Genomic DNA, 25699 nt, shown 5'->3' with positions numbered 1-25699 from the left:
AGATGATCATCCACCAGTAGACGCCAGGGTGCCCAAGACTCAAAGGCACAGGATGGGAGCTGCCCAAGGTCTCTAGTAAGAATGTGATGTACCAAGCAAGGCCAGTCAAGCAGACTATCTGGAGAAGAGTGCATTTAATGAGCAGGCCTTGGTCAGGGGGAGGCAAACTTCCTGCTCCCCACGACCTCAGGGCGGGTGCTCAACTTCCCACGCACTGGCCTGGGCCGTGTCTCTTCCCCTCCTTCCCTGAAGACAGACCAAGTAAATAGCCTTAGCCCAAGCAGGACTGTGGATTCCAGGGTGGCCCTGACCTACAGCCAGACCCTCCCTGGAGACAGTGTGGGCCCTGGTTCTTCAGGGCTATAGAATGAGGGAGGGCCCGGGCCCCTCCAAGGTTACAGGGTCTCTGGGAAAAGGACTCCCCACCATGACTAACCATGTGTCTGCCACACCAGTGCACAGGCCTGGGGGAGGGCCTGGATTAAAGGACCACTTTCCCCAACCAAGGCCATGGCTCCTCCTCTATCTCCTCCCCAGCCTCGCCCCACACAGGAAGACTACTGCACCCCACAGCCAAGTTTTCCTCCCACAGTAATACCCCTCCATGCTGAGTTTACCTGGGGGGGTGGGCTGTGATGAGCTCTGGGGGGCCGGGTTTCCTGAAATCGAGATGGTCGGTAATACAGTGGAATCATGTGGGGCCTCGCTCTGGGTGCATCTCAGCCCTCTGTAACCGGAGCCAGCTGTGACAAGGACCGGCTCCCCCTCCAGTCATCAGATAAGCATTAGTCAGCAGATCAGCAGGGACCAAGCCGAGGAAGCCCGAAGACAGGGCAGAGCCAGGCGCAGGGACCTGCCTCAGCCATCATTTCCAGAGTGGAAATACACAGTGCCTCCTCCAGGGCCAGGCAGAGGAAAGCCTGCAGGGGTCAGCCTGCTGCAGATGGAATCCTGTCACCCCTCAAGCTGGGTCCCTGTGGTGTGGGCAGGAAGACGCGGCAGAGCGCAGCTGGGGGCATAGCTCCGTCAGTGACGTGTTTAGCACAACACCCGTGTAAAAAGCACTGTGAGGGAGGGGCTGTGGAGGTGGGGTGGGGCATCCTGGGGTTGCTGGCCTGCCAGTCTAGCAGATCAACACACTCCACACTCACTGAGACCACCCTGTCTCTGAATAAGGTGGAGGGTGACAGAGGGAGACGATGACAAGGATGCTCCGCACACACTGGGGTACAGGCTACAGAAGACTAAACCCGCCTGGCGGTTTAGTCCTAGCAATCAAGCCTGCCACAGGTACTCACTGATGGGGCAGTGACCATCTCTAACCTCAGTGGCCAACAACTGGGCAGCAGGTGTCCCATGGCCTCTTGATGTCCCCCAGGAGGGGAGGATTTAGATCTTGGTCATTTAAGATGCTTTACAGTAGCAGACAACAGCAGGGAATGGGTACAAACCCTCAGGGGAACTCAGGCATGAACAGGAAACACGTGCAAACATAAACAATGGTGCTGGATCAGGAAGCTTGGGTCTCACAGAAGTCAGGGCGCATCCTGACAGCCCATCAGAAACATGCTCACGTCCTGCATATACTAAAATACGTCTGTTCTGGCATCCATGCCTTATCCTTTATCAAAGTTGTCCCTCACTTAGCCAGGGGCACAAATAAGTCAGTACTGACGCTGCCTCACATTTACAAAGTGCCTACTATGTGCAGCTCAGCATACCATCACAATGCCCAGGCAATTCTCGGCACTTCCTTCCATTCATCTTCCCAACAACTTGCTAAGTGGGGAAACTAAGGCACTGCCCCCAAGCCTTCAAACCAGGAGTGTTAGAGCCAGAATTCAAATTTGGGTTGTGATGCAATTATCTAGGAATATTCCTTTACACTGTGTGAATATATGTCACTGTGATTGGTTTAATAAAGAAGCTGACCAGCCTATAGCTAGGCAGGATAAGGTTAGGCAGGAGAACCAGACTAAGAGAATGCTGGGAAAAAGGAGTCTGAGGAGTCACCAGGAGACACAGAGGAAGCAGGAGATGAACTTGCTGTACTGAAAAAAGGTACCGCCACATGGCACAACGTAGATGAGAAATGTGGGTTAATTTAAAATGTAAGAGCTAGTTAGTAACAAGCCTGAGCTATCAGCTGAGCATGTATAATTAATAAGAAGTCTCTGTGTGGTTATTTGGGAATGGGCTGGTGGGATGAAAAACCTCACCTACAAGGTTGACTGGCTTTTTGTTTTGTTTTGAGACAGGATCTCATGTAGCCCAGGTTGGTCTTGACATATAGCAAAGTATGGCCTTGAAGCCTTGATCCTTCTGCCTTTGCTTTTCAATCACTGGGATTACAGGCATGCAACACCACGTTAGGTTTTTGTGGTACCCAGGTCTTCATGCATACTTTGGCAAGTACTCTACCAACTGAGCTACATCCCCAGCCTTCCACGGGGCTCTGAACTCCAGCTCTAATGCAGGTCATCTCACAGCACCCTGGGAATGTAGAGACGGTAGGATTTTTGCAGGCAAGAAAACCAACAAAGAGAATGCCCAATTGGCTCAGAGCCAAAAGGTTGAGTCAGTGGCTTATTCGGGCTCATGGATATAGTGTAAGAGAGTTAAAGGTTGGGGTTCCCCCCTTTTCATCTCTGGATGAGGTGACGGGGAATTCAGACATTAAGGGCTTCTGGGACTTAAAAACCAGAGGGCTGTAGAGCATGGAGAATGGACGCCTGTAGGGAGCCTGGACACTGGAGTGGAGGGAAGGTGGTGTTCTCAGGGCTCTGCTTCCTGTCCTCGGAGCTTTGGGCCAGAGTGACTTACCCTTCCACACTCTAACAACGGCCACAGCCAAATCACAAGGCTGCCGAGGTCTCAGAGCTACGCCGACTTGTTCTCATCCCAATAGGCACTCAGCTTCAAAGACAAACTAGACCCCAAACCACAAGTCTCTCAGGCCAGGGCCAGGGCACAGGAAGCAATGGGGCCGTGTGCATGCTGAGCTGGGCTCTGTGTCTAGATGAAATTTTGAAATTTGTTTGCCACAGACTCTTCAGTTTTTGAAAATACCGTGTTGCGGGTTAGGGGGATGGCTCGGTGGGTAAAGCACTCGCCGAACAAGCGTGAGGACTTATTAGCAGTGCACACGTTAAAAGCCAGGCATGGCATCCGAGCAATGGGGAGGCAGAAACAGAGGGTCCCTGAGGATCGCTGGCCCGTCAGCCTACAGGGGAGCGCCAGGCTCACTAAGAGACCCTTCACAAAAAAGTAAGGCAGAGGGTGACTGAGAAAGCACTCAGTGTCAGCTTCTGACCTACAAATGCATGCACGCACACACACACACACACACACACACACACACACACACACAACCGTATTAATGAGCTGAGGATGTAACTCAATGGTAGAACACTTGCCTCGCACATACAAAGCCCTGAGTTCCATCCCAGCACTGAGATTTAAAAAAAAAAAAAGGAAAAAAATCCAACAGCATTAAGACACCATTTGTCTGGATTCCCAAATTCTGCACACCCCCGTACATTCTGCCCCAGTGCCTCATTCATCTTGCACCAACCTCCAGATGTCCTTGGCACCCTCCAGGCCTGCACATCTGGAGCCCGCCCCAAGGCTTATGCTGACCCTGCCCACCACACCACCAGGCATCTCTAGCCCACCATCCCTCTCATTCTTCTCGGCCTCACTGCCTGTCACTCATCTCCTCCCAAACAAGCAGGCCACTCCTGGGGACACAAATTTGTCTATTTCAGACAATCACCACTGAATGCAAGCAGGACCCCCTTGGGGACATAATCACCTCTGTATTCCTTGGTGCCCCACACAGCTAGCATGTGGTAGCTCTCGGCCTTTTCTCCCTTCCTTTGTTAAAAAAAAACAAAAAAAAAAAAAAAACTTTATTAACCTTTTTAATATTTTAATCTCATAGCCATAGCTTCTAAGAATATATCTCTATTCTGACACAGACTTCCCCAAACCATGTCTTTCTGCTGTTACCAAGGGAACCCTACCTGTAGACACCAATCAGACCTCTGCAGATGAGTTTGATGAGGTCATCAAATTCCCAGTGTTTTTAAGATCTGCTTCAAGAATGTGGACAACACATGATATGGGGGTCAGAGAGACCGCTCAGCAGTTAAGAGCACTGACTGCTCTTGCGAAGGACTAGGGTTCGGTTCCCAGCACCCACATGGCCGCTCACAGCCACCCCTAACTCTAGCTCCAGGGGTTCTGACACCCCTTTCTGGACTCCTACGGCACCTGCACATGTGTGGTACACATACAGGACAAGCAGGCACATACACACATCCACAATATAAAGAGAACACGCACGGGCCCTACCTGAAAAGCATTGGTAGCATAAGGCTATCATTCACTGCAGGGCAAGCATTTTGAACAGTCTGGATAGAAATTTGAAGAATTAGAAATCAGTAAGATCAAGGTCACTTTCAAAACCTCGCAGTAAACATTCTACTACAGTCTAGATCTTGGCTATGTGTTGGAGACCTGTGGGACCTTTAGGTGGTTAGGTCACGGGAGGGTGGGGTGCAGAGAGCTTTCCCTAAAAGAGACATTGAGAAGTCAGTGCCTTCCTGACTCTGCTTCCAGCCACTACAAGGTGAGCAGTGTCTTAGGCCATGTGTTCCCACCATGATGGGCTCTGCAGCTACAAGGGGCCAACCAGCCACAGATGGGAACTCTTGAGCTGAGCTGAGATTAAACCGTTCTCCCTCACAAGCTCTTTATCCCGAGTATTCTGTCACAGCGAAGGAACGTTAACACATCTTGCCTTAATATGATGTATAAAAATGGATTTGTATGCCAAGCGTGGGATCATGCCTGTAATTCCAGTATTTGAGGAGTAGATGCAGGAGGCTCAAGAGCTCATAGTGACTCTGAGGCTAGCCTGGGCTACAAGAATGGAAGACAACAGACACAAAAGGCCGTAGCATGTGACCCCGTGAATAAGAAAGCTTCAGAATGGGGAACCCCTAGATGAAAAGTCCCAGTGACAAGCGGTCAGTGCTTGAGGCTGGAGGCAGGACAGAATGGCACCCCCTTCTGGGGTGGTAAATATTGTCTTAAATTGGCTGAGGAGGAAACAGTGATGGGAAACCACGTCTTGAAGCAGGTAGGTGGTCCAGGTGGGTTGCTGGGTCTCAGGCATCAGGAAGTCTGGACTGGGGCTGAAAAGCACAAAATTGTGCTACAAATAGTGGCCTGGGGTGGAGGTAGGAGGACCAGAAATTCGAGGTCATCTTCCAACAGCCACTAAGTTCAAGGCCAACCTGGGCTACAAGAGACCCTCTCTCAAAAAAAAAAAAAAAAAAAAAAGAGAGAGAGAGAGAGAGAGAAAGACAAAGACAAATAAACTCACACAATTCTGTACATTGAAGAAGTGGGGAAGAGCTCAGTGGATAAGGCACTTTCCACCCAGGTCTGAGCTCCCAGATCCTCTCGGAGGCTCTGGAGCAAGAGGACTAGCTAGACCTGGCGAGCGCTGGTTTTAAGTGAGAGACCCTGCCTCAATATATAAGGTGGAGAGAGATCAAGGAAGACGTGGACGACAAAAAGACACATAGACAGACAAAGACACACACACACACACACACACACACACACACACACACACACACACACACATTGAGACAAGGTCTTCTTATATAGCTTGGGCTGGCCTGGAATCACTATGTAGTTCAAGCTAGCCTCAGATCTGTGACTGTCCTGCCTCAGCCTCCCAAGTGCTGGAATTGCAGGCATTCACTACACACCCATTAAACAGTAATTGGTTTCTTTTGGTGCTTAGGATGTGGCTGTGCCTGCAAGGCCGGCATCACACCACCACACCATGTCCTCAGCTACATGCTCAGCCCTAAAGAAATAAGTTTTGAAGAGTCCCTCTAAACTCACAGCCCCATGGAAAATAATTTAAGTGTTTTTTTTTTTTTCTTAAATACTAGACGCCCACAAAAGTATCAGGCCCAGATGGTTTCACTAGTGAGTTCCTTAAAAGTTTTAACAAAGACAGGATTGTGTTGCTGTGAAAGGGTTCCAGAAGGGAGAGGAAGAAAGAAATGCATCCAGGGTGTTTTTGCTAAGCCAGCACGGCACTGTCACCAGAAAAACAAAAATAGCTCAGCACACACCCCACACTGCAGAGCCAGCTCACCGAGCGCACATCCGTGCAAAAAAAAAAAAAAGAAAGAAAAAGAAAAAACCAAAACCCCAGACTCCACCACAATACTCAAACAGAAATAAATTCCAGCAGATTAACGACATCAGTACATAAAAATAAAACCACAGAAACATTAGAAGAAAACATGGGTGAAATTCTTGTCTATACTTCTGGAATGCAGCAGGACATGGAACTCAAAAGCCCAAAGTAAAAGCAGAACCCCAACAACACAAGCTTCGAATTTTCTGTTTGGAAGAGCACACTATAACTATGGGTGGGGGTGGGCACCCTTAAACCTCGTACCACTCAGAATTCTCCTTCCTTCATGTTTTTCTTTTCTTTTTTTTTTTTTTTTTTTTTTAAAGAAAGGGTCTTGCTACGTAGTCCTGATCAGCTTGGTATTCACTCTGTAGTCCTGGTTGGTCTCTATCAGTCATCTCTCTGGCTGAACCTCTCAAGTGCTAGAACTATAGGTCTGATCACCAACAATAGCTCAGAAAACTCTTAAAAAACAAATCATGGGGTTGGAGCGGTCCTCAGCAGTAAAAGCACTGGCTGCTCTAGCAGAGGACACAGGTTCAGTTCCCCACACCACATGGCCGCTCTGTAACTCTGGCTCCAGGGAAACCAGCGCCCTCTTCTGGCCTCTGTAAGTACCAAGCATGCACATGGTGCACAGACATGCACACAGGCAAAGCACCCACACGTACAAAATAAAAATTTTTCAATTAAAAAATTATTATTTTTTTAATCAGCAAAAAAAGAATTAACAATCCAGCTGAAAAAGAAAGAACCACAGGGGTCTTGGGCTGTAGATAGACAAAAGATACATGTGACACACACTTTTTATTCCAGCAAAGGTGGAGGCAGGTGGGTCTCTGTGAGTTCGAGGCCAGCCTGGTCTACAGAGCTAGTTCCAGGACAGCCAGGCCTACATAGCGAAATGTCTCAAAACACAATAAAATAAAAATTTTAAAACTGGGTGAAGTGTGCACACCTCTGGAGACTAGCGGTCTCTATAGACAGGAGTTTGGGGTCAGTGCCAGCCTACACTATATAATGAGTTCAAACAGTCTGTGGTGCTGGGGTTAGAATCAAGTGCCTGGCATGCAGGAGGTCTTGGGTTCAAATCCCACCACTGCAAAGACTATGCTAAATCTTTGATGCAAAACACAAGGCATGTGCTATTCCAAACCGAAACAAAAGTGATCTCGGTTTCCTCCACATTCTCAAGATGCCTATAAAATAAGAGATTTTTTTTCCCTTTATTTTTTTTTTCTTGGCCATGATAGGGATACAACCCAAGGCCTCAAATACTAATCCAGTGCTCTACCGCTGAGCCAACACCCCTATCCACTACACAGACTTTTTTGACAAAATCTATACTCACAAAATTCTAAGTGTCGACAGCATGCCCAGCTGCCAGCATGGCGCTCCCTGAGAACAGTGGGGAGGGAGGTGGCTTCCTTTTCAGGCTTTTTGAGATCCTCAGGATCTATGATCTAGCAGTGAGTAAGAATGGCCTTTCTGAACACTTGACAGAAAGGGGGGTGGTGGGAGAAAGTAGGAGCCAGGGAGCAGGACAGTGCCCTTGCACACCCCTCAGTAGGTGGGAGCAAGGCACATTGACAGGACCTCTGGACCTGCAGCCCTGAAAATTCTAGCATTTCCTCAGATCTGCATGCAAGGCATGGCTTCCTTAAATAAGGGCTGGGCTCAGTTTTCATACACATACTTAACACAAACCTCCTGGGTGCTGGCTCCCACTTCCCCTCTCTGTAATAATGAGGAAACCCACCCACTCTGACCACAAGAAGAATGGACCAGAGGGGTAAGTCATCAGGCCCAGGGCAAAGCAGGATCCCAGGCCCCAGAGAATGAGCCAAGTCTGCCAGCTAGCTGATGCCAACTCTGCGCCATCAGAGCTGTTGTGAGCTATCAGAAGGGAGATGGAAGCCTGGGACCACTTCAGGCCCGGGGATGCCAGGCAATGAGACTCTTCTCTACCAGGAGCCAGTGGGTCGAGTTCATCACAGGCCAGTATGTTGCCATGGCTGTGGGCCCCTCTCCCTCTCTGGGAGACAGAGAGCGAGCAGGGACACACACACACACACACACACACACACAAGGACTCCCCAGTGAGTCGCTGGTCTTAGGGGAGAGTGAGGTAGTCAGAACCACAGGCTGCTGTTACCCCAACACCTCCCAAGCTCACTGGTTATCAGTTTGGGGTTTTTTATTTGTTTGTTTTTTAGGGTTTTTACATTTTTAATTTTCATTTATGTGTCATGTCTGGGTGGAGACTGGAGACAATGGACTCCCCTGGTGCTGGCGTTACAGGTGGTTGACAGTCACCTGATGTGGGTGCTGGGAACCAAACTCAGGTTCTCTGCAAAAGCAGGAAGTGCTCTTAAGAGAGAGAGAATGCTTGTGAAGTCCAGAGAGGGCACCAGAGCCGCTGGAGCTGGGGTTAGAGAGCTGTGAGCCAGTTATGGGTGCTGGGAACTGAAATGAGGCCCTCCCTCTGCAAAACAACCAACACGTTTTTCCTTTTTTTTTTTTTTTTTTTTTTTGGTTTTTTCGAGACAGGGTTTCTCTGTGTAGCTTTGCGCCTTTCCTGGAGCTCACTTGGTAGCCCAGGCTGGCCTCGAACTCACAGAGATCCGCCTGGCTCTGCCTCCCGAGTGCTGGGATTAAAGGCGTGCGCCACCAACGCCCGGCTCGTTTTTCCTTTTTTTGAGAATGGGTCTTACTATACAGATCTGGCTGTCCTGGAACTCACTCTGTAGCCCAGGCTGGCCTTGAACTCACAGAGATCCACCTGCCTCTGCCTCTCAGGTGCTGGGATTAAAGGTGTGTACCACCACACCCAGGGAAACAAGACGGGTCACCCACTGAGCCACCTCTCTGAAGCCCATAGTTGAGATGGGTCATATGTCTCTGGCTCAGCAGAACTCCTTCTTGATCTCCTGGCCTCGGCCTCCCAAGCACTCTCAGCCTCACTTTATTCTCTCCTATGCCCAGTGTTTGCAGAGTACTGAAAGGAAGCCAGGTCTTGGGTCCCGATGTCCATGGTCCGTTGACCACAGGAGGGCAGGTTCCCTGTAATGGGGGGTGGGAGGTGGCACCTACCGGTGTACTGCAAGCCCTAGAGGAAGTGGTATGGAGCCAAAGGAATGTGCATACCTTCCTCGGCAACTCCCAGACTTGAGGCTCTGGGGACAGGGGCCAACATACGCCATGTGGCACTCTCCTTGGCCACCAGAGGAGTCCAGAGTCCGGTCAGGGGCTGCCCACACCCAGAGAGTCAGCTAGGAGCGTCAGTGCACTCTTCCAGGGCTGAGTGTGCCCTCCTTCCAGCCACACAGACAGAGCACGGCCATCTGCCCTGGGCCACTCCTGACCGACACACCACCATTCAGACCCTGGACCCAAGCAGCTGTTCAGGGCCTGGAGGCTGAGGATGGAGGGAGGCATGGCTCCTCCTTGGGCAAATGAAATGCTCCGTGTAGGTGTGTGTGTCGGGGGTTGTCATGAAGTGCCATGTGCTGGGGCCGGGCTCAATCCCCAGCACCACTGGGTGGTCAGAGCCTCAGCCACAGAACTGGAGGGGTGGAGCAGGACCCGGCCCCCGGGCAGGCATGCCGCAGCTGTCTCTCTCTATTTAGGGTATTTATTCCACAGCTGCTGGGCCATGATCCGTGGAGAAGCCTGGCTCTCCCTCATCCCTGCACCCCTGGCGCGGCAGACAGCTGGGCGGCAGACAGCTGGGTAGGCAGCCAAGGAGGGACTTTGCCTGGACCCCAGAGCCAGGGTCTGTCGGCCTCCACCTTGAAGGAGACTCAACTGGCCTGACCACTCTTCCCCCAGCCCTCCAGTCTAACTTGGCCTAGGTGGGAACAGTCTGGACCAGCTCAGACTGAATGTGTCCATTCTTAGGAGGGAACGACATCCAGTCCCAGAACAGGATGACCACTGTGGCAGGGAACACAGGGTCATGCAGGTGTGATGATGGCCTGGGAGGAATGATCCTCCTGCAGATGTGGCTGGATCTTTCCAGAAGAAACACAGGAGGCTCCTCAGGCCCCCATGGGGAACTTCTCTGCTGACCTCATGAAGCATAAGCAGGCTTTTACACTAAGCCTTGAGCTGCAGATGAAGAAACCCACCCTGAGGAAAGCCGCGGCCCATGGACAGTCATGGGGTCCCCAGAGCCTCTAGGGTGTCCTGAAAATACAAAGGCTGAGGCCTCCTCACCAATTCTCCTGGTGGTTGCCCGCTCCTCAGCTGGATACCCCAACTTGTGGGTTGTATCAAGTCTCCAGGCTGGACCTGGTACATTCTTCCCCACGAGGGAACGGACTTTCCTGTTCTGGAGTTCCCCTATTCTGTGACCCACTGGGTGGCCTCAGAGAACCCCCTCCATGCCACAATGGACTTGTGGCCCGACTCTCTGCATGGAGCCTCTCCCCTCTCTGTCCCCAGGACTGATGTAGACACAACACTCCTGCCAGGCAAAGAACCAGGGACCACCCTGACCTTCAGAAACCGAGGCAGGCTGGGAAGTGGAGGTGATGGTTCAGAATCAGTGGGCTCATGGGTGTGGCCAGGACACACCCAGGAACCCAGCAGGGCCTCATGAGCGCCAGAGAAGGCAAGGTACCAACCAGACCAGAGGGAGTGGTGAGCAAGTGCAGCGCCTGCCTTATAAGGCGGCCTGGGGAGCCGCCGGTGTGGCTGTGCGCCAGAGGGGAGGCTGCAGGAGCTGAGCCAACAGCACCCTGCCCGGGCAGTGAGAGTCTGTATCCCAGAACCACCCAGGGATCTGCGACACCAGGAACCCACCGTAGAGAGGGAAAGCTTAGAGCTCACCAAGCCCTGGACTAGGAGAATGAAGCCAGGGAGCCTCGGCTGCCCTTCCCTTCAGCTATCTAGGTCCTCACACTCCTTCCAGGACTCTGCCAGGGAGCACCCTCCCAGTGCACCCAGAGGATGACTCCACCTCTGCCCTGACCCCAGCACTGCAGGGACAAGTAAGTTTGGGACCCCTAGGAAGAAGTTGCAAGAAGTATCTTGGTCCCTTGGGGGTCTTGTGGGATCCCCACATGTGCCTGCAGCAGCCACCAAAATGCTGTCCCGCGTCACCACCTGCCAGTCACCACCATTATTTTACTGGGCATCTGTCATGTCCAAGTCACGTACCAGTCACCTTAGAGTCTCTATAGAAACAGATAACAGCCAGAGCTCTGCCCTTGAGGACTCCAGCCTTCGTCAGGATCCTAAAGACTACAGCAGAATGTCCAGGGTGATGAAAGCTTATGGTTAAATTTCAGTTTTTTTCCTAATGTTCACATTTCCTGCATTTTTAAGACCAGTAAATTACTGACTGGCCTATGGAAATCTGTCTCTGCACTGGAAAAAGAGGTAGCAGAGGAAAGATGGCTCACACACAAGTAACTTACATCCTAGAAAAGCACAAAGACACACCAGAGTCATAGGAAGACAGGCTGTTTCAAGCTATAGGAAAGGATGGGTAGGGATTTGAGGGGCGTGTAGGAGTTCCACAAAGCTAAAACAGAGGTCAGGAGGTCAGAGCTGAGGGCTTGCAAGGAACTGTGGGAGACCCAGAGAAGAGCGGAGCAGGTACAGTTAGGGGGAGGAAGGACCCTGCCACAGGGTATCAGGCCAGGAACAGCTCAGCAGGGGTACCAAGAGACCCCGTGGATGGGTGACCAGGAGGATGGAGAATGAGCTGAAGCCTTGGAAGAGAAGTTGGGGGTCGGGGCATGCCATATGATTTCCAACAGGCTCCCTGAAGAAGGCCCTGCCTGCCTGTCTCTCCCTACCCTGTCCTCTGAGGAAAGGAACTGCACCATCTTGGAGCTCTAGACGATGAAGGGCCTTCCTTGTGGCTGGGGGGGGGGCCTGGGGGGGGAGGGTTCCGCCATTGGCCAATGCTGCCCTGTAAGTGCAAGGACCTGGTTTATGCCCAGCACCCATAGCCTTAGCATCCACACGCAGCACTTACAGCCTGAGCGTTGGAGAGGCAGAAACGGGAGGGAGCTGGGGGGTTGCCAGCCAGTCCGCCTCACAGGCAGGCCTCAGATCCCAGTGAGAAACCCTAACAAGGTGGAGGCTGGAGAGATGGTACAGACGTTAAGAGCCCTTGTTTGGTCCCAGCACCACATGGTGGCTCACAACCATCCCCGACTCCAAATCTGGAGGTTCTGATGCCCTCCTCTGACCTCTGCAGGTACCAGGCATGTACACTGTGCACATACATACATACATGAAGGCAAGGCAATCATACACATAAAATAAAATAAATATAGCTAAAATTAAAAAAACAAAAACAAGACGAGGTGGATGCCTGAGGAATGACACCTGGCCTCCACCCTCACACACACACACACACTCATTCACACCTTTCTTCACCCTGGCCTATTGAACTCCTGCCCTCCCCTGCAGGTTTCCACAGGGCTCTTTTCCCAGCCCACCCACCACCTGCCCACAAGCTCCTGAGGGCAGAGGCCCAGGGCCGGGCACAGCCCTGTGTGCCACGTCTCACCAGGACAAACAGCATCCTTAAGCAGACATTTCGCACCCCACCCCAGAACCAGGACCACCTTCCATGCATCCAGCACCAGCTGTGATCAACAGCTGGGCGGCTTGGTGCAGCTGTCTATCTCTCTACCCACATCCTGTCTGAGTCAGCAGTGTGAAAATCTCATCTGAGGAGAGAGATGCAGCTGGTGCCTTTGGAGGTCTCAAATCAAGCAGAGACTGTGGAGGAAAGGAGGGCACTGGCCCCTTCCCCCACCTGAGGTCTGGACACTGAGTCTGGGCAAGCCTCAGCAGGGTCAAGTTTAGGACACAGGGAGAAAGGCAGAGCCACACCCAGGCCTGGAAGGCCTTCAAAGGTTCACGAGTCCTGAGCATTTATTGTGATCTGACACCTGGCACTCTAAGAAGACTGAGCCCCAGGTCCCCAGACCCAGAGGCTCCCAGGAGGAATCTCCACACCCCCATCCCAGCGCGGTCCCAAGTTCACCAACCACTAGAGAATCGAAGAACAGGGGCTTTAAAAAGCTAGGTGCTCCACCATGCCGCAAGCATTATTTACAAGAGTCAAATGTTCATCAGTGGACAAACTGATTCTACCTGAGGCTGGGGCATGGCTCATTGGCAGCGCGCTCGCCTGGCAGGCACAAGTCCCTGGGTTCAAATTTCATTATGGGGGGGGGGCGGTTCTGTCTACACACACAATACTACTCCGTTCTTAAAAGGAACAAAGTTCAGACACAGCCTACAGCGTGGGTGAATGTTGAGGCCACTAGGCCAGACAGGATGAGTAGAGTCAACTGAGACAGAAAAACATGGGGCTGTCAGGACCCGAGGAAGGAGGTGTAGGGAGCTGCTTCATGGGGAGCAGGGTTTCTGTTTGGGATGTGGGAAAGTTCTGGAAAACCCTGAAGGTGGTACTGGTGGCACAACCCAAATGTGCTTAACGGCACCACACACGCTCACACGGCACAACAGCCAACGGATGCTGTGTGCATTGCACTATAATAAACGACAGGAACTAAAGCAGAGAGGGCAGAGGGCAGAGGGCAGAGGTGGCGCTCTCTGCTCCCTGACTGTGGCTGTGCCGCTGCCAGCCACTTTCCCGCCATGATGATGGCATCTTCTGGAACCACGAGCCAAAACAAACCCCTCCTTCCCATCCTTAAGGGTTTGCAGTAAGAGTCACTCATGGAGGGGGAAGGCCAGACTAGAGAGAGAGGAGGACAGGGACTCCAGTGCAAACCTCAGGACCTATGCTCCTCCTGCCCCCTCCTGGGCTCTGGGTCTCTACCAGGCGCTCAGGCTGCAGTTTCTCATGGGCAGAGCTCTGCCTCCCAGAAGCCTTCACAAGCACATGGTTTGTTCCCTGCCCCACGGGAGAGCACAGTGGCTCCTGTACCAGCTACTGCTCTACAGCCTCCCAGGCCTCCCAGGTCCAGGATCATATGACAGAGAGCTGGCATAGCCCAACTGTTGGCCACCAGGAGCTTGGTGCCTCAGAGTCGCTTCCCAACTGCAGGCCTGGAGACACAACTCTGCCCATCCAAGTGCACTCGTGCATGCACGCACATACACAACATACATACACAGAGAGAGAGAGAGATCGCCTGAAGACCCAGCCCTGGGTTACTCACCCTCCTGGTTCCGGTATGGGACCTCAGCCACAGGGGGCCTGGGCTCCAGCCTGCTCTGCAGCTGAGACATCGGGGCCTCGGAGTTCTCCAGGGTCTGGGGCGGGAGTGGGCAGTTGGGCGCCTCGGCTGGCTTGGGCACCTGGATCTCTACCCTCTTGGGGGCAGCATCGGTGACAGGCATGGCAGGGACCTCGGGGATCTTGGAGACAGGGGTCTCCACCCTGCGGTGCACTGACTCCTGGGGCTTGACGATGGTGATCTCCGTCCTCCGAGGGATTGGCTCTGGTGTCTTGTGGCCCAGGACTTCGGCCCTCTTCAGCCCGAACCGCGAGGTCCCGGCGGCTGAACCTGCACCCTCCACCTGCTTGGAGGAGATGTCGATGGAGAGCTCCGTGCGCCGAGACATAGGCTCAGCTGCCTTGGGCCCTGCCAGCTCCACCCTCCGTAGGGATGGCTTGGGTGAGCGCTGGCTCAGGGAGTCTACGAGGCGAGCAGCGGGCTCCGAGTTCTTCACGCCCAGGTCCTGGAATTTCTGGCTGGAGCTGGCCACCGTGGCTCGGAGCAGAGGGGTCTGGACCCTCCGGGGTGGCGTGGAGTTGGGTGGCTCAATCTCCTCGACTTCAAATGATCTCTTTAAGGCTGAAAGAGAGAGAGGACAGTGAATATGGTGTGCACGCTGGCGGAGGGGCCTGGCATTACAGGATGCATTCTGTGTTTGAAAAAGGGCAAAGGTGCCAGGCCAGGGGCAGCAGAAAATCCCAAGTACTTGGGAGGCTGAGAAAAGATCCCAAGTTCAAGGCCTGCCTGTGCTATTGACCGAGTTCAAAGCCAACACAGGTAACTTTGTGAGAACCTGTCCCTAAAGAGTGAGGAACAGATACAGCTCAGTGGAGGAATACTTGCTACCATGCACAAAGCCGTCGGATTGATACCCAACACAGTCAAAAAGGAAGAAAGAAAGGACCTGGAGAGGTAGGCTGGCTAGGAAGCCACAGGGCTCAGAAAGCCACCTCCCTCTTCTGCCTCCTACCCCTAAGGGACAAGTCCACTGTAGGACTCGCACAGAGCACCAGCTATCAGGGGCTGCAGTGTGAGGAAGGTAGCCTCGCCCGCCGGCCCGCCGGCTCTGCTGTGGCCACAGCCCACACCACACAGTCCCTGCTCTAAAGCCGGCCATCGGATGCTCTCTGACTTAGGACTCCAGAGTTTCCCTCCTGTGGCTTTCCTCCCTTCTTCCTTTCCTCCCCTGACACACACCCAGACCCCATCAGCCAATAGAGCACTGTCAGCCTCAGAGCAGTGACACCCGTGACACCCCAACAGCTGCGCTATGAGGAATATTATTTCTTGTTGCCGGGTGTTGGCGGCGCACACCTTTAATCCCAGCACTCTGGCAGCAGAGGCAGGAGGATCTCTGTGAGTTTGAGGCCAGAGCCTGGTCTAAAGAGCAAGTCCTAGGACAGCCAGGGCTACACAGAGAAACACTGTCTCAAAAATAAAAATAAAATAAAATAAAATAAAATAAAATAAAATAAAGAATGAAATGAAATGAAAATTATTCCTGGGGCTGGAGAGATGGATCAGAAGTGTAGAGCACTTGCTGCTCTGGCAAAGGACCTGGGTTCGATTCCCAGCACCCACATGGTGGCTCACAACCACCCACAACTCCATGTCTCTTCTGACCTCTGCGGCTTCTGTATGCATGTAGTGCACATATAATCGCTCAGGCACACTCACATACGAATAAATATTTAGAAAAAAAGAAAAAGATTATTCCCTGACTGGGTATTGAGGTAGTTTAGTGTGTAAAGACTCTTACGACCAAGATTGACAACCTGAGTTCCACCCCAATATCCACACACTAGAAAGAAATGACCCCACAAGCTGTCCTCTGACCCACATGTACACATAACTAACTAACTAACTAAATGGAATTTGAAAAAGAATACTATTTCCCTGGCAGAGGACACCCGGTGACGTGCCCAGCAGTGTGGAGCGCCTGTCTCTTGGGTACGAAGGCTGTAAGGAACCCCTTAAACCGCCTGCTTCCTGGGCTCAGGGCACACTCACCGACCTCCTCAGTCTTGACCCAGGCCATGCAGGATGCTGACCACCCAGTTCCCACCCTGGGGACCAGTGTTTCCACCCAGCAATGTTGGCATCGCCACTGGAGTCTGCTCCCAGGGGAGCGGCAGGGTGGTGGCTAGGAAGGCTCCATCCTCTTGTCTTTGCGGCCACCAGCAAAATGAGAACCAGCTGTTTAGGGTAGCCAGACACAGAGCAGGAAGGGCCCACGTGGCTGGAGCACTCAACAGCACCGCCGACTCCAGACAATGCAGGGTCTTCCTCACCAGCCCCAGGACTCAGGTTTCATGGGACCCCATGGTGTCCTCTTCCTGCCCACAGCAAGAAGGACCAAGAGCTGGCCCAGCCCCTCGCAGCCGCTCCAGGGTCATATGTGACCAGCTGCCTCCAGCCTTCTCCAAATGCAAACACCCCGACCCCCATTCCCATACCGCCCCCAGGTCTCCAGCACCAGATTTCCTTTAGAGGACTACAGGCTGGGACAGGGGCACTCATCTGTCAGCAAAATGCCCCCAGAATCCACATTTTAAAAAGCCAGGTATGGGGGCACCCCTTGTAATTCCAATGCTGGGGAAGTGAAGCTGGGTGGGTCCCAGAACTTCCTGTCTAATCAACCGAGCCTCTTATGAGAGTTCCAGGTCAGCGAGACTCTGATTCAAAAATAACCGAGGGGCTGGAGAGATGGCTTAGCGGTTAAGAGCACTAGCTGCTCTTCTAGAGGTCCTGAGTTCAATTCCCAGCGACCACATGGTGGCTCACAACCATCTACAATAGGATCCAATACCCTCCTCTGTTGAGCAAAGGAACATGCACACATAGCACTAATTAAATAAATCTTAAAAAACAAAAAACAAAAGGACAAACTGAAGCTGACTCCGATAAATGAATGTGTTATATGCACGCACGCACGCATGCACGCACACTGATGGTGTCAGAATTTCTTTCCTGGGAAACATGAACAATGTCTCCTAAGGTCCCAACAACAAATTAAAATATGATTCCAGAGCTGCCCCTGGGGAACTGGTGAGGTGCATGGGTGACCCCAATGCAGCCACACTAGAATGTCTTCCCACAGCCACATATATGGAGCCCCCTCAGTTAACTTTCCCTAGCCTATACACTAGCCCCTCTGGAGACCCCCCAAGAGCAACTAGGGCAGAACTGCTTACAAGCAACTGGGAGGAGTGGCTCTAACTTCAGGTGAGGAGCCAAGGCCCTCCCCACCTCCCTCCTTCTCTAGGGAATGCCAACAGCCCACTCCTGCCGGGCCTTGCAAGCAGGAGCTGCTGCTGTGGCCAGGGCAAGACTACATGGCATGATGGGACACTGCAGAGGGGCGGGCAGAGGAAGCCCAAGCTCCTGGGACCTGGCTCCCCAGACGGGAGCACTCCTGTGGGGACCTCTTCTAAGCCTGGTTACCCTTTGCTTCTGGTGGACACAGAAGCCAACAAGGCCCTGGGCTGCTGTGCTCAGCCATCCCAGATGCCCAGGAAGGGGCAGTTACCATCGGCTGACTGTCCCAGATGCCCAGGAAGGGGCAGTTACCATCGGCTGACTGTCCCAGATGCCCAGGAAGGGGCAGTTACCATCGGCTGACTGTCCCAGATGCCCAGGAAGGGGCAGTTACCATCGGCTGACTCTCCCAGATGCCCAGGAAGGGGCAGTTACCATCAGCTGACTGTCCCAGATGCCCAGGAAGGGGCAGTTACCATCGGCTGACTGGCGGGGGGTGGGGGGAGGCGGCGTGGACTTCAGGATACCTGTCTCTGGGGAACGTGCAGCTCACCTGTCAATGCCTAAGGCAATCCGAGTTTCTAACCTTCCAACAGAACCTAGAACACTGCATTGCTGTGATTCCTCCTGATATTAATTAACTCATTTATTTTGTTTTTTCCAGTCTTGTCTAGGTTGACCTCAGACTCAATCTGTAGTCAGGCTGACCTTGAACCCCGATATCCTGTCTCCAGCTCCCAAATGCTCAGGTTACATGGGTGTACCTCCATGCCCAGGAAATAAATTTGGAAACCCAGGTATTATAATAAATAATACCTTAGAATTCTTTTTTCTTTTTTTCTTTGTGTATGACAGATAAATGTGCTCTACCACTGAGTTACATCCCCATTCATAAAGAGCAACTACCCCCCTCCCCCCTCCCCCCCACCCTTCACCATCCCTCCCCCTCCCCCAGCCCCACATCCTCAGCAATGGGGATGGAGCCTTGCTTGGTCTTTTCCTTGCACTCTGGCAGCAGTCTACATTTCCATGCTGATTTTGATGCTGGCACAAAGCAAAACGTAGCAGAGCTGAATAAAACTGCATCGTGGGCATCAATCACTCACGAGCTCAAGGCCCCTAGGTCCCTTGGCCAGCTCTACCATGTGCCCACAGACAGGAGGAGCCTGCCTTGGCCCAGGACCATCCCCAGATAAGCACTGTTGTCCTCAGAAGAAGACTCGGGTCCTCAGGCCGGCCCTTTCCAGCCTTCCTGTATCCCACGCTGCCCACAGCACTCCTTCCCCGCCCCACTGGCTTCAGCGAGTACATTCAGAACCAGACACAGCCCACTCACAGCAACGCCATACCAACTCCTAACAGTGCGGCCACGGGCTTCTAACCTCGGGCATGGAGCCCAGAGAATGGGCCCTGGGAACAGGGAGGCACCGCCTTCTCGCTATCTAGCCCAATAACCTCCACTTTCTTCAAAGGTTGAAACAGCTTAGAAAGCAGCCTCCCCACCCCCACCCTCACCCCACCACCACCACCCACCGCCTCGGACAAAAGACCTGTACAAGTGCTATCTATCCCCACAGAGTCTGTGGAGGTGACCTTGTGGGAAAGGGGTCTTAGGGGTGTAATCAAGATAAGAGCATTTGGAGGGACTGGAGAGATGGCTCAGTGGTTAAGAGCATTGACTGCTCTTCCAGAGGACCTGAGTTCAATTCCCAGCACCCACATGGCAGCTAACAACTGTCTGTAACTCCAAGATCTGACACCCTCACACAAACATGCATGCAGGTAAAACACCAATGCACATAAAATAAAAATAAATAAATTACTTTAAAAAAGAACACTTTGGATTTGGGACAGACATGAATCAGAGTCCTTGAAAAGGAAATGTATAAGACTGTCTGAGAGCTAGAGAAGCCAGAGGACACGGAGTCAGAGATCTGAGTGATAACGTGGCCCCCAGCCAAGGAAGACCAAGGGCCACAGCTGCCAGCACAGGCAGGAGGCACGCTCCCCCCGAGTGCTTGCACAGAGTGCAGCTTTGCTGACACCTTGAATTTAAACTCCGGAACTAAGAGAGAAGGGGTGTGCTGGTAGGCCACCCGGCCACGGCCACCGGGACCCGGCCACCAGAGCCACGGGAGAGATGAAACTTGGAGTGGTGTGTGGTCATCGGGCCCTTCCTCTTTGTTACTTGGAGAACCCTCTGTGAAGCTCTAGATGCTACCGTGTGCACACTGCAGTTCAATCACAGGGCATCTGTCTGTGGTCATGAACCCCTCTGCAGACCTGAGACCTGACTTGACCACATATCAGATCCCAAGGACTGGCTTGCTAGAAAGGCGGCCTTGCACAGGCCCGACAAGCTGGCGCATCCAAAGGGCTGGTAGGGAACATCCCCAACTGTGGGCTACTGCACACAGACAGGGCCAAGCCATAGGGGAAAGGTCTCCACATTGCCCTGGGAGCTAAAACAGTGCCACCAGCCCTTACAGCAGGAAGGGGCCACCTTAGCCCTTCATTACCCAATAATGCTATGGAGGACTAACTCACCCCGCCCCCAGCCTCCAAGCCAGGCTCAGATCACCTACTTCTCTTGAGCCTCCTCAGCCTCCACCCTCCTAACTTGAACCAGAGCCTGTTGAGGAATCTCGTGCTTCTGGCCCACTTCTGGGATTGTATCCCAAGGAAATAATCCGGAGATTTATGTACAAGGACATCTACATCAGCACGATCATGGCAAACACTGGAAACAATTCAGATTTACATGCCCAAATCCCACAAAGTCATCAAAATCACATCACGGAAGATGAGAAATGCTGAGCATATTAAGTAAAAATAGCAGGCCGCAAGGCGTGGCACAGCCCCGAACTCCCCGTCACAGGCACACACACGCAGCCTGCACACACACACACACACACACACACACACACACACACACACACACACACACACACACACGCAGCCTGCACACACACACACACACACACACACACACACACACACACACACACGCAGGCACTAGCACCCGCTCGGGAAGGACTGTCTCCAGACGGAATGGCAGTCGGGTTCTTCATCAACTCCTCCTGCCCAGGCCTAACACACAGTGGCCAATGTGGGTCACTAAGACTGCCAGGACCCAAGACGGGAGATGCCAGGGTGAGAGCCACTGCCTCGGGTCCAGGATGAGCAGGAAGGTGACCTGGCCAGCCCCAGCAGGGAGCGTAATAAAATTCGTGCTTTGTCAGCATGAGAACCAGGGTTCAGATCCCTAGAAACCATGTGAAAGCCAGGTCTGGTGGTCTGCATCTGTGACCCCAGTACTGGTGCAGAGACAGGAGGATGAGGCCATTGGCTAACCAGTCTAGCTGAAATGGCCAACTCCAGGTTCAGTGAGAGACAAGTGAGAGGAACTCAGGCCTCCACATGTGTTCCCATGGGTGACGGCATCCACCACACACACACACACACACACACACACACACACACACACACACACACACACACTCTTCCAGGGCCCCAAACAAAAGACATTTTTTAAAGACACCTTGCTAGGAAAAACTCTGGCCTTAACGGACAACTTTGCACACGGCCCCAAGCTGACAAGCAGGAGAACACACACTTCCCAGCTCTCTTTCTGAATTCAGGGGGCTGAGCACTGGTCCCTCCCCTTGCTTGTCCCTCAAGCACCTTACCTCAGCTGCTATACACAAAAAGAGGCCAGCAGCCTCCTGCCTGCTGTAAACCCTCCTTCCCCAGAACCCGTGGGGGGCCTAGGCCAGAGCAGCCTGGGTCTGGGCCTGCTTAAGGAGGAATGTAGCAAGCACAAGGGACCATTGTTAAGGCCTCTGCTCTGACTGCAGGCTGCAGGAACCTCTCACCCTCTCCCAGCTCCTGAAACCGGATCGAACACTTCCTGGTGCATGGATTGCATTGGGGTCTGCTCTGGGAGGGTAGGCCAGGCCAGGGAAAGCTACAAAGGCCTGCCCCATCATGCGACCACTGTCCTGCAAGGAAATGGGGAGCCTGAGGCCAAAACGTCGTCAAGTGCAAGCCCCCGTGGGAGGGAACAGCGTAGGACCACAACTCAGGCTCTAAGACACCCACTCAGGTCAAACACAGCCTTTTCTCCAGGAGCTGCAACATACAGTAGCCACGTGGAAGGCAGTGTCCACCACCTGGGGCACAGGACAGATGGCATCATAGAGCGAAGAAGTCCACCCACAGGTAACGACGCACGTGTACCCGGAGGAGCTTGTGGACGCACCTGTATCCAGAGGTGGGCTTCGGACCAGAGGGCTCCCCTGGCTGCGACTGTCCTGCCCTCTTCTCGGGCTCCTTTGAAAACTGGGCCTGAGGCCCAGATCCTTACTCTCAGAAAGAGTGGGGCGGGGCGGCAGGCAAGGCCTTGGCCTTGGCAGAGCTGGGGCTGGCTGGGAGGCCTTACCCTCCTACTCATCCCCAGCTGGAAGCAGCAACTCCCACCCTGCACAGGGGCTGAGGGCAGAGCGAGGGCCCCAGGCCTCCCTCGCTGACCTTGTGGCATGAGGCCCGTCTGTGAGTCTCATTCAAGACTGAAAACTGAAGACTTGGAACAGTGTGGGGGCCAGAGTGACCGCCTGCCGGCTAGAACGGCGCACCTCACCTAGCCGGGAGAGCGAGCGACCTGAGTGCCAGGAGCAGGAGGCAGGGACAGGGGGACAGGTCCAACACTGTGTTGACAGTGGCTGAGGCCACACTTGCTGCTCAGGCACGCTGAAGGCCTTTACCTCATCTCAGGTAGCCTGCCTCTGCTCTGCCTCTGCCTGCAGCCTGAAGGAGGCCACACCCTAGAGCTCCTCAAACTGGAATATCAACACTCCAGCTCTCTCAGCACTCCAAGGCAGGACGGCTCTGCGGCCAGTTCACAGTCCTCAGGGCTCCTCAGGACATGCTGGACTCGGTCCCTTTCTTCATCTTGTCTGTCCTCCCTGTCCTATCCCAACACAGGGACCCTATGGCCTCCTCCCCTCCTGGGTCCCTGTCCCAGGAGCTACTTTTGGAGGCCTGGGCTGCTGGGGGTGAAATCACGCTGAGTAGGTGGGGGCAGGTGGGGGTGGGGGACAGTCTTAGGACAAGGAGGAGAACACAGATGGGTGACAAGGGGCGGGATGTGCCTTCAGGAAGCAGAACAGCCCCAAAGGAAGAACTTAAAAATAGCCCCAGTGAGTAGAGCCTGTACCGGAAGTCCGTAAACAACCATTGCTCCCAGCCCTGAATCTCTACCAACAACCACACGGTTAGTTAACAACAAGGCCAGGCCAAGTCCAGATAAAGACAGAGGAAGCTCTTCCTCCTGAGAGAGTCCCAGTCAGACACCTCAAACCCACCAAAGGTCCAGGAAGGAAAGGGAGAAAGCCAGGGCTGACACCACAGGGGAGCCTCCCCTCCAGCAGACAGACCCTGGGGCGGGGGGACGACACTCTGCCCAGGGCTCCAGCATGGCAGTCAAGAGCTCTGGCTACCCTGGGCTTCTCTGTACATGTGGCCCACAGATGGAGGCCAAGGCTTACGACACCGAGGTCATTGCCCTTAGAGTCCTGTTCTGTGGCCCCCTCTGCCTGCCTTTGGAAACCCAGCGTAAACTCACAAAGATCTAATCCGAATCTCTGGGTGAGGAAAGGACTGGACACTTGCATCCACCCACCCTCGCGAAGAGGTACGACGGGTATCCCTGGGAAGTGATTGGGCCAGAGGGTTCAGGCTCCGTGGACAGAGCCAGAGAAGGCCGTTCCACTGAGGCTAAGGGCCAACTCCGCTGTCTCTTCTCCTCATCCCTCCTCTTCTTCCTCCACGTCTTCTGTCTCTTTGAGACAGAGGCTCATACTGTAGATACCTCAAAGTCTCAGTGATCCTCCTGCCTCAGCCCCAAGTGTACGTACCACCGAGCCCAGCTCCATATACTACTTTCTGGTGACTTCAGAAATAGACCTCTTTCTCTGCCAAGGTCACTCTGGGCACTCAAGGTCCTCTGACATGCCAAAGGCAGGCTGGAAACACTCTGAAATGACCACGTGAACAAGTAGGTCAGAAACATCACATCCCTGCAGCTGCGTCTCCGCGATAAGGCCAAGAGAAACAAAGAAGAAACACATGAGGAGGAGCTGGGCATGAGGGGGTGCGGTCCCCTCCTCAGCCCAGCCCACAGGGCACAGTGACCCACATTGCTCCCCCAGAGGCAAGGCGACGAAAGTCTGGGCCCCTCAGATCCGGACACAATGCAGGCAGCTGTAGGCAGCTGTGGGTGGCTAAGACCTAGTCCTCAGGATTCCAGCCCTCTGGCTTTTCTTTGGGGTGCTAGCCAAGTGCTCTACCACTGGGTTCTTCCTAGGCATCCTGCTCCAACTTCACTGCATTCATTTCTCCTTAGAAAAACCTGTCAAGCAAAGGTGTGCGATGAAGTGGTACCTCGGTCCAGCCAGCAGCTGGCTTATCCACCTGGAATCCTGTCCCAGTGGCCTCCCCCAAATTCACCTACCTGCTTTAGGTGGGCCAGATGCACTGAGGTAGACAGTGCCCACCCAAACGACACAGCTATGAGCTATCTCCCACAACCTGCAACTGTGGCCCTGTTTGGGAAGAACTTCTTCAACGATGATTCAAGTGAGGGTCTGAAGGATTGCCCTGGATTAAAGTGCGCCCCGAACCAGTGACAAGTGTTATTACAGCAGATGGAAAAAGTTGATAAAACGCACACATATACAGACAGCCACGTGAAGGCGGAGCCCAGGATGCCAGGGATACGTCTGCAAGCCGAAGACCGCCGGAGCTACCAAGGCTGGAAGAGGCCCAGGACAGACTGTCCATCCCTCCCTCTGGGCCTGGCGATGATACTCACACCACAGACACCTTGAGTTGGGACTGCTGGCCTGCACAGCTCTGAGAGACTACAGTGTGACCGTGGTCAGCCCCGCTGAATCTGTGACACTTTGACATAGCAGCCCCAGCCACGAAGGTGCCCCCCTTAGAGTTGAGAAAAGGGAAGAGGCGGCTTGGGTGCAGCTCCATGGTGGGGCCTGTGTGAGACCCTGCACAGAAACACTGGAGGAGGAAGAGAAGGGAAGGAAGGAAGGAAGGAAGGAGAAGGAAAGAGGGAGAAGGGGTCTTGAGCCTGGCACAGCCATTCTGTGGCTCTTCTTGGCTCTCTGTCTGTTCTGAAGCCACCTCTCAGTGCCGGCTTTCAAGTCCAGAGAAGGGACACTGTGTCCTGGACGGGCCTCCGGCTCCTCTCAGCCCGCCATGCTCCCAGCCCAGCTTCACAGGAACTAGCGCTGTGCACTATGCTGCCCGGCTCATCAGTGGGGGTGGGGGTAGGGTCCCCTCCTTGTCAAACCATCCACATGTGTAGTTGGAAGCCCCCGCTCACACACTGTTGACAGACTTATGGCTCCCCTTTAGAACCCAGGGTTCCAGGTAGGGCAGTGAGTTACAGTCCCTCTTCCTGTAGCAGACATCACCCACACACACAGAAGAGAAAGACTTCAGGTGGCCTCCCTCATACAGGGTCAGGAAGCCTCCTCATAATACCACACGCCATCAGACAGGCACACAAGAAGCCTCTGGCCAGAGCTCAAGGGAGACCTGAGCAGAGAGAGGTCCTTCCCCTGTGGGCTTCCAACTTTCTCCTTCCACAGATGGCCCAGCCCCTCCAGGAGGCTGCTTAGTAAAGAGCTCTTTGTGTAGGCTTCGGACTCCTGCCTCCAAACCTCCCACCTCGGCCCCCTCCTGCCTGGAGCCCCAGGGTCATTCCAGGCTCACCATCAACGTGGCTACAGGATGTGGACTCCCTTTCTCCTCTGCTAAATTACAGCTATGGAAATGGAACACACCTGGAATCATCAGCTGCTGGGGGGAAAAAAAAAACGGGGCGGGGTGGGGGGGCAAAACTAAGGAGATGTGAGGCAGATATGAGGAAGAACTTCCAGGTTCAGGGAAGGGCCACAGGAGAGAGGAGGCCACT

The 25699-nt window shown here is 53.4% G+C and overlaps 1 protein-coding gene across 6 annotated transcripts in view; it reads right to left on the bottom strand.

Annotated features, from left to right (window-relative positions):
* The window catches only part of Septin9 (septin 9), a 166867-nt gene that overhangs the window by 56654 nt on the left and 84514 nt on the right, over window positions 1-25699 (bottom strand). For 4 of the 6 annotated variants that reach the window (XM_016008561.3, XM_076543812.1, XM_016008562.3 and 1 more), the window contains one exon: window positions 14389-15027. In XM_016008561.3, coding sequence (XP_015864047.1) covers window positions 14389-15027 — 639 coding nt within the window. Of the gene's footprint in view, window positions 1-617; window positions 1002-14388; window positions 15028-21967; window positions 22115-25699 lie in introns of those variants that run through there. The other 2 variants (XM_076543813.1, XM_076543814.1) reach the window with 2 other exon arrangements.

The sequence above is a fragment of the Peromyscus maniculatus genome, chromosome 8 (genome assembly GCF_049852395.1).
Source record: "Peromyscus maniculatus bairdii isolate BWxNUB_F1_BW_parent chromosome 8, HU_Pman_BW_mat_3.1, whole genome shotgun sequence".
Lineage (NCBI taxonomy): Eukaryota > Metazoa > Chordata > Mammalia > Rodentia > Cricetidae > Peromyscus > Peromyscus maniculatus.
The sequence above is the reverse complement of the archived record's forward strand: the minus strand, read 5'-3'. Positions and strand labels throughout refer to the sequence as shown.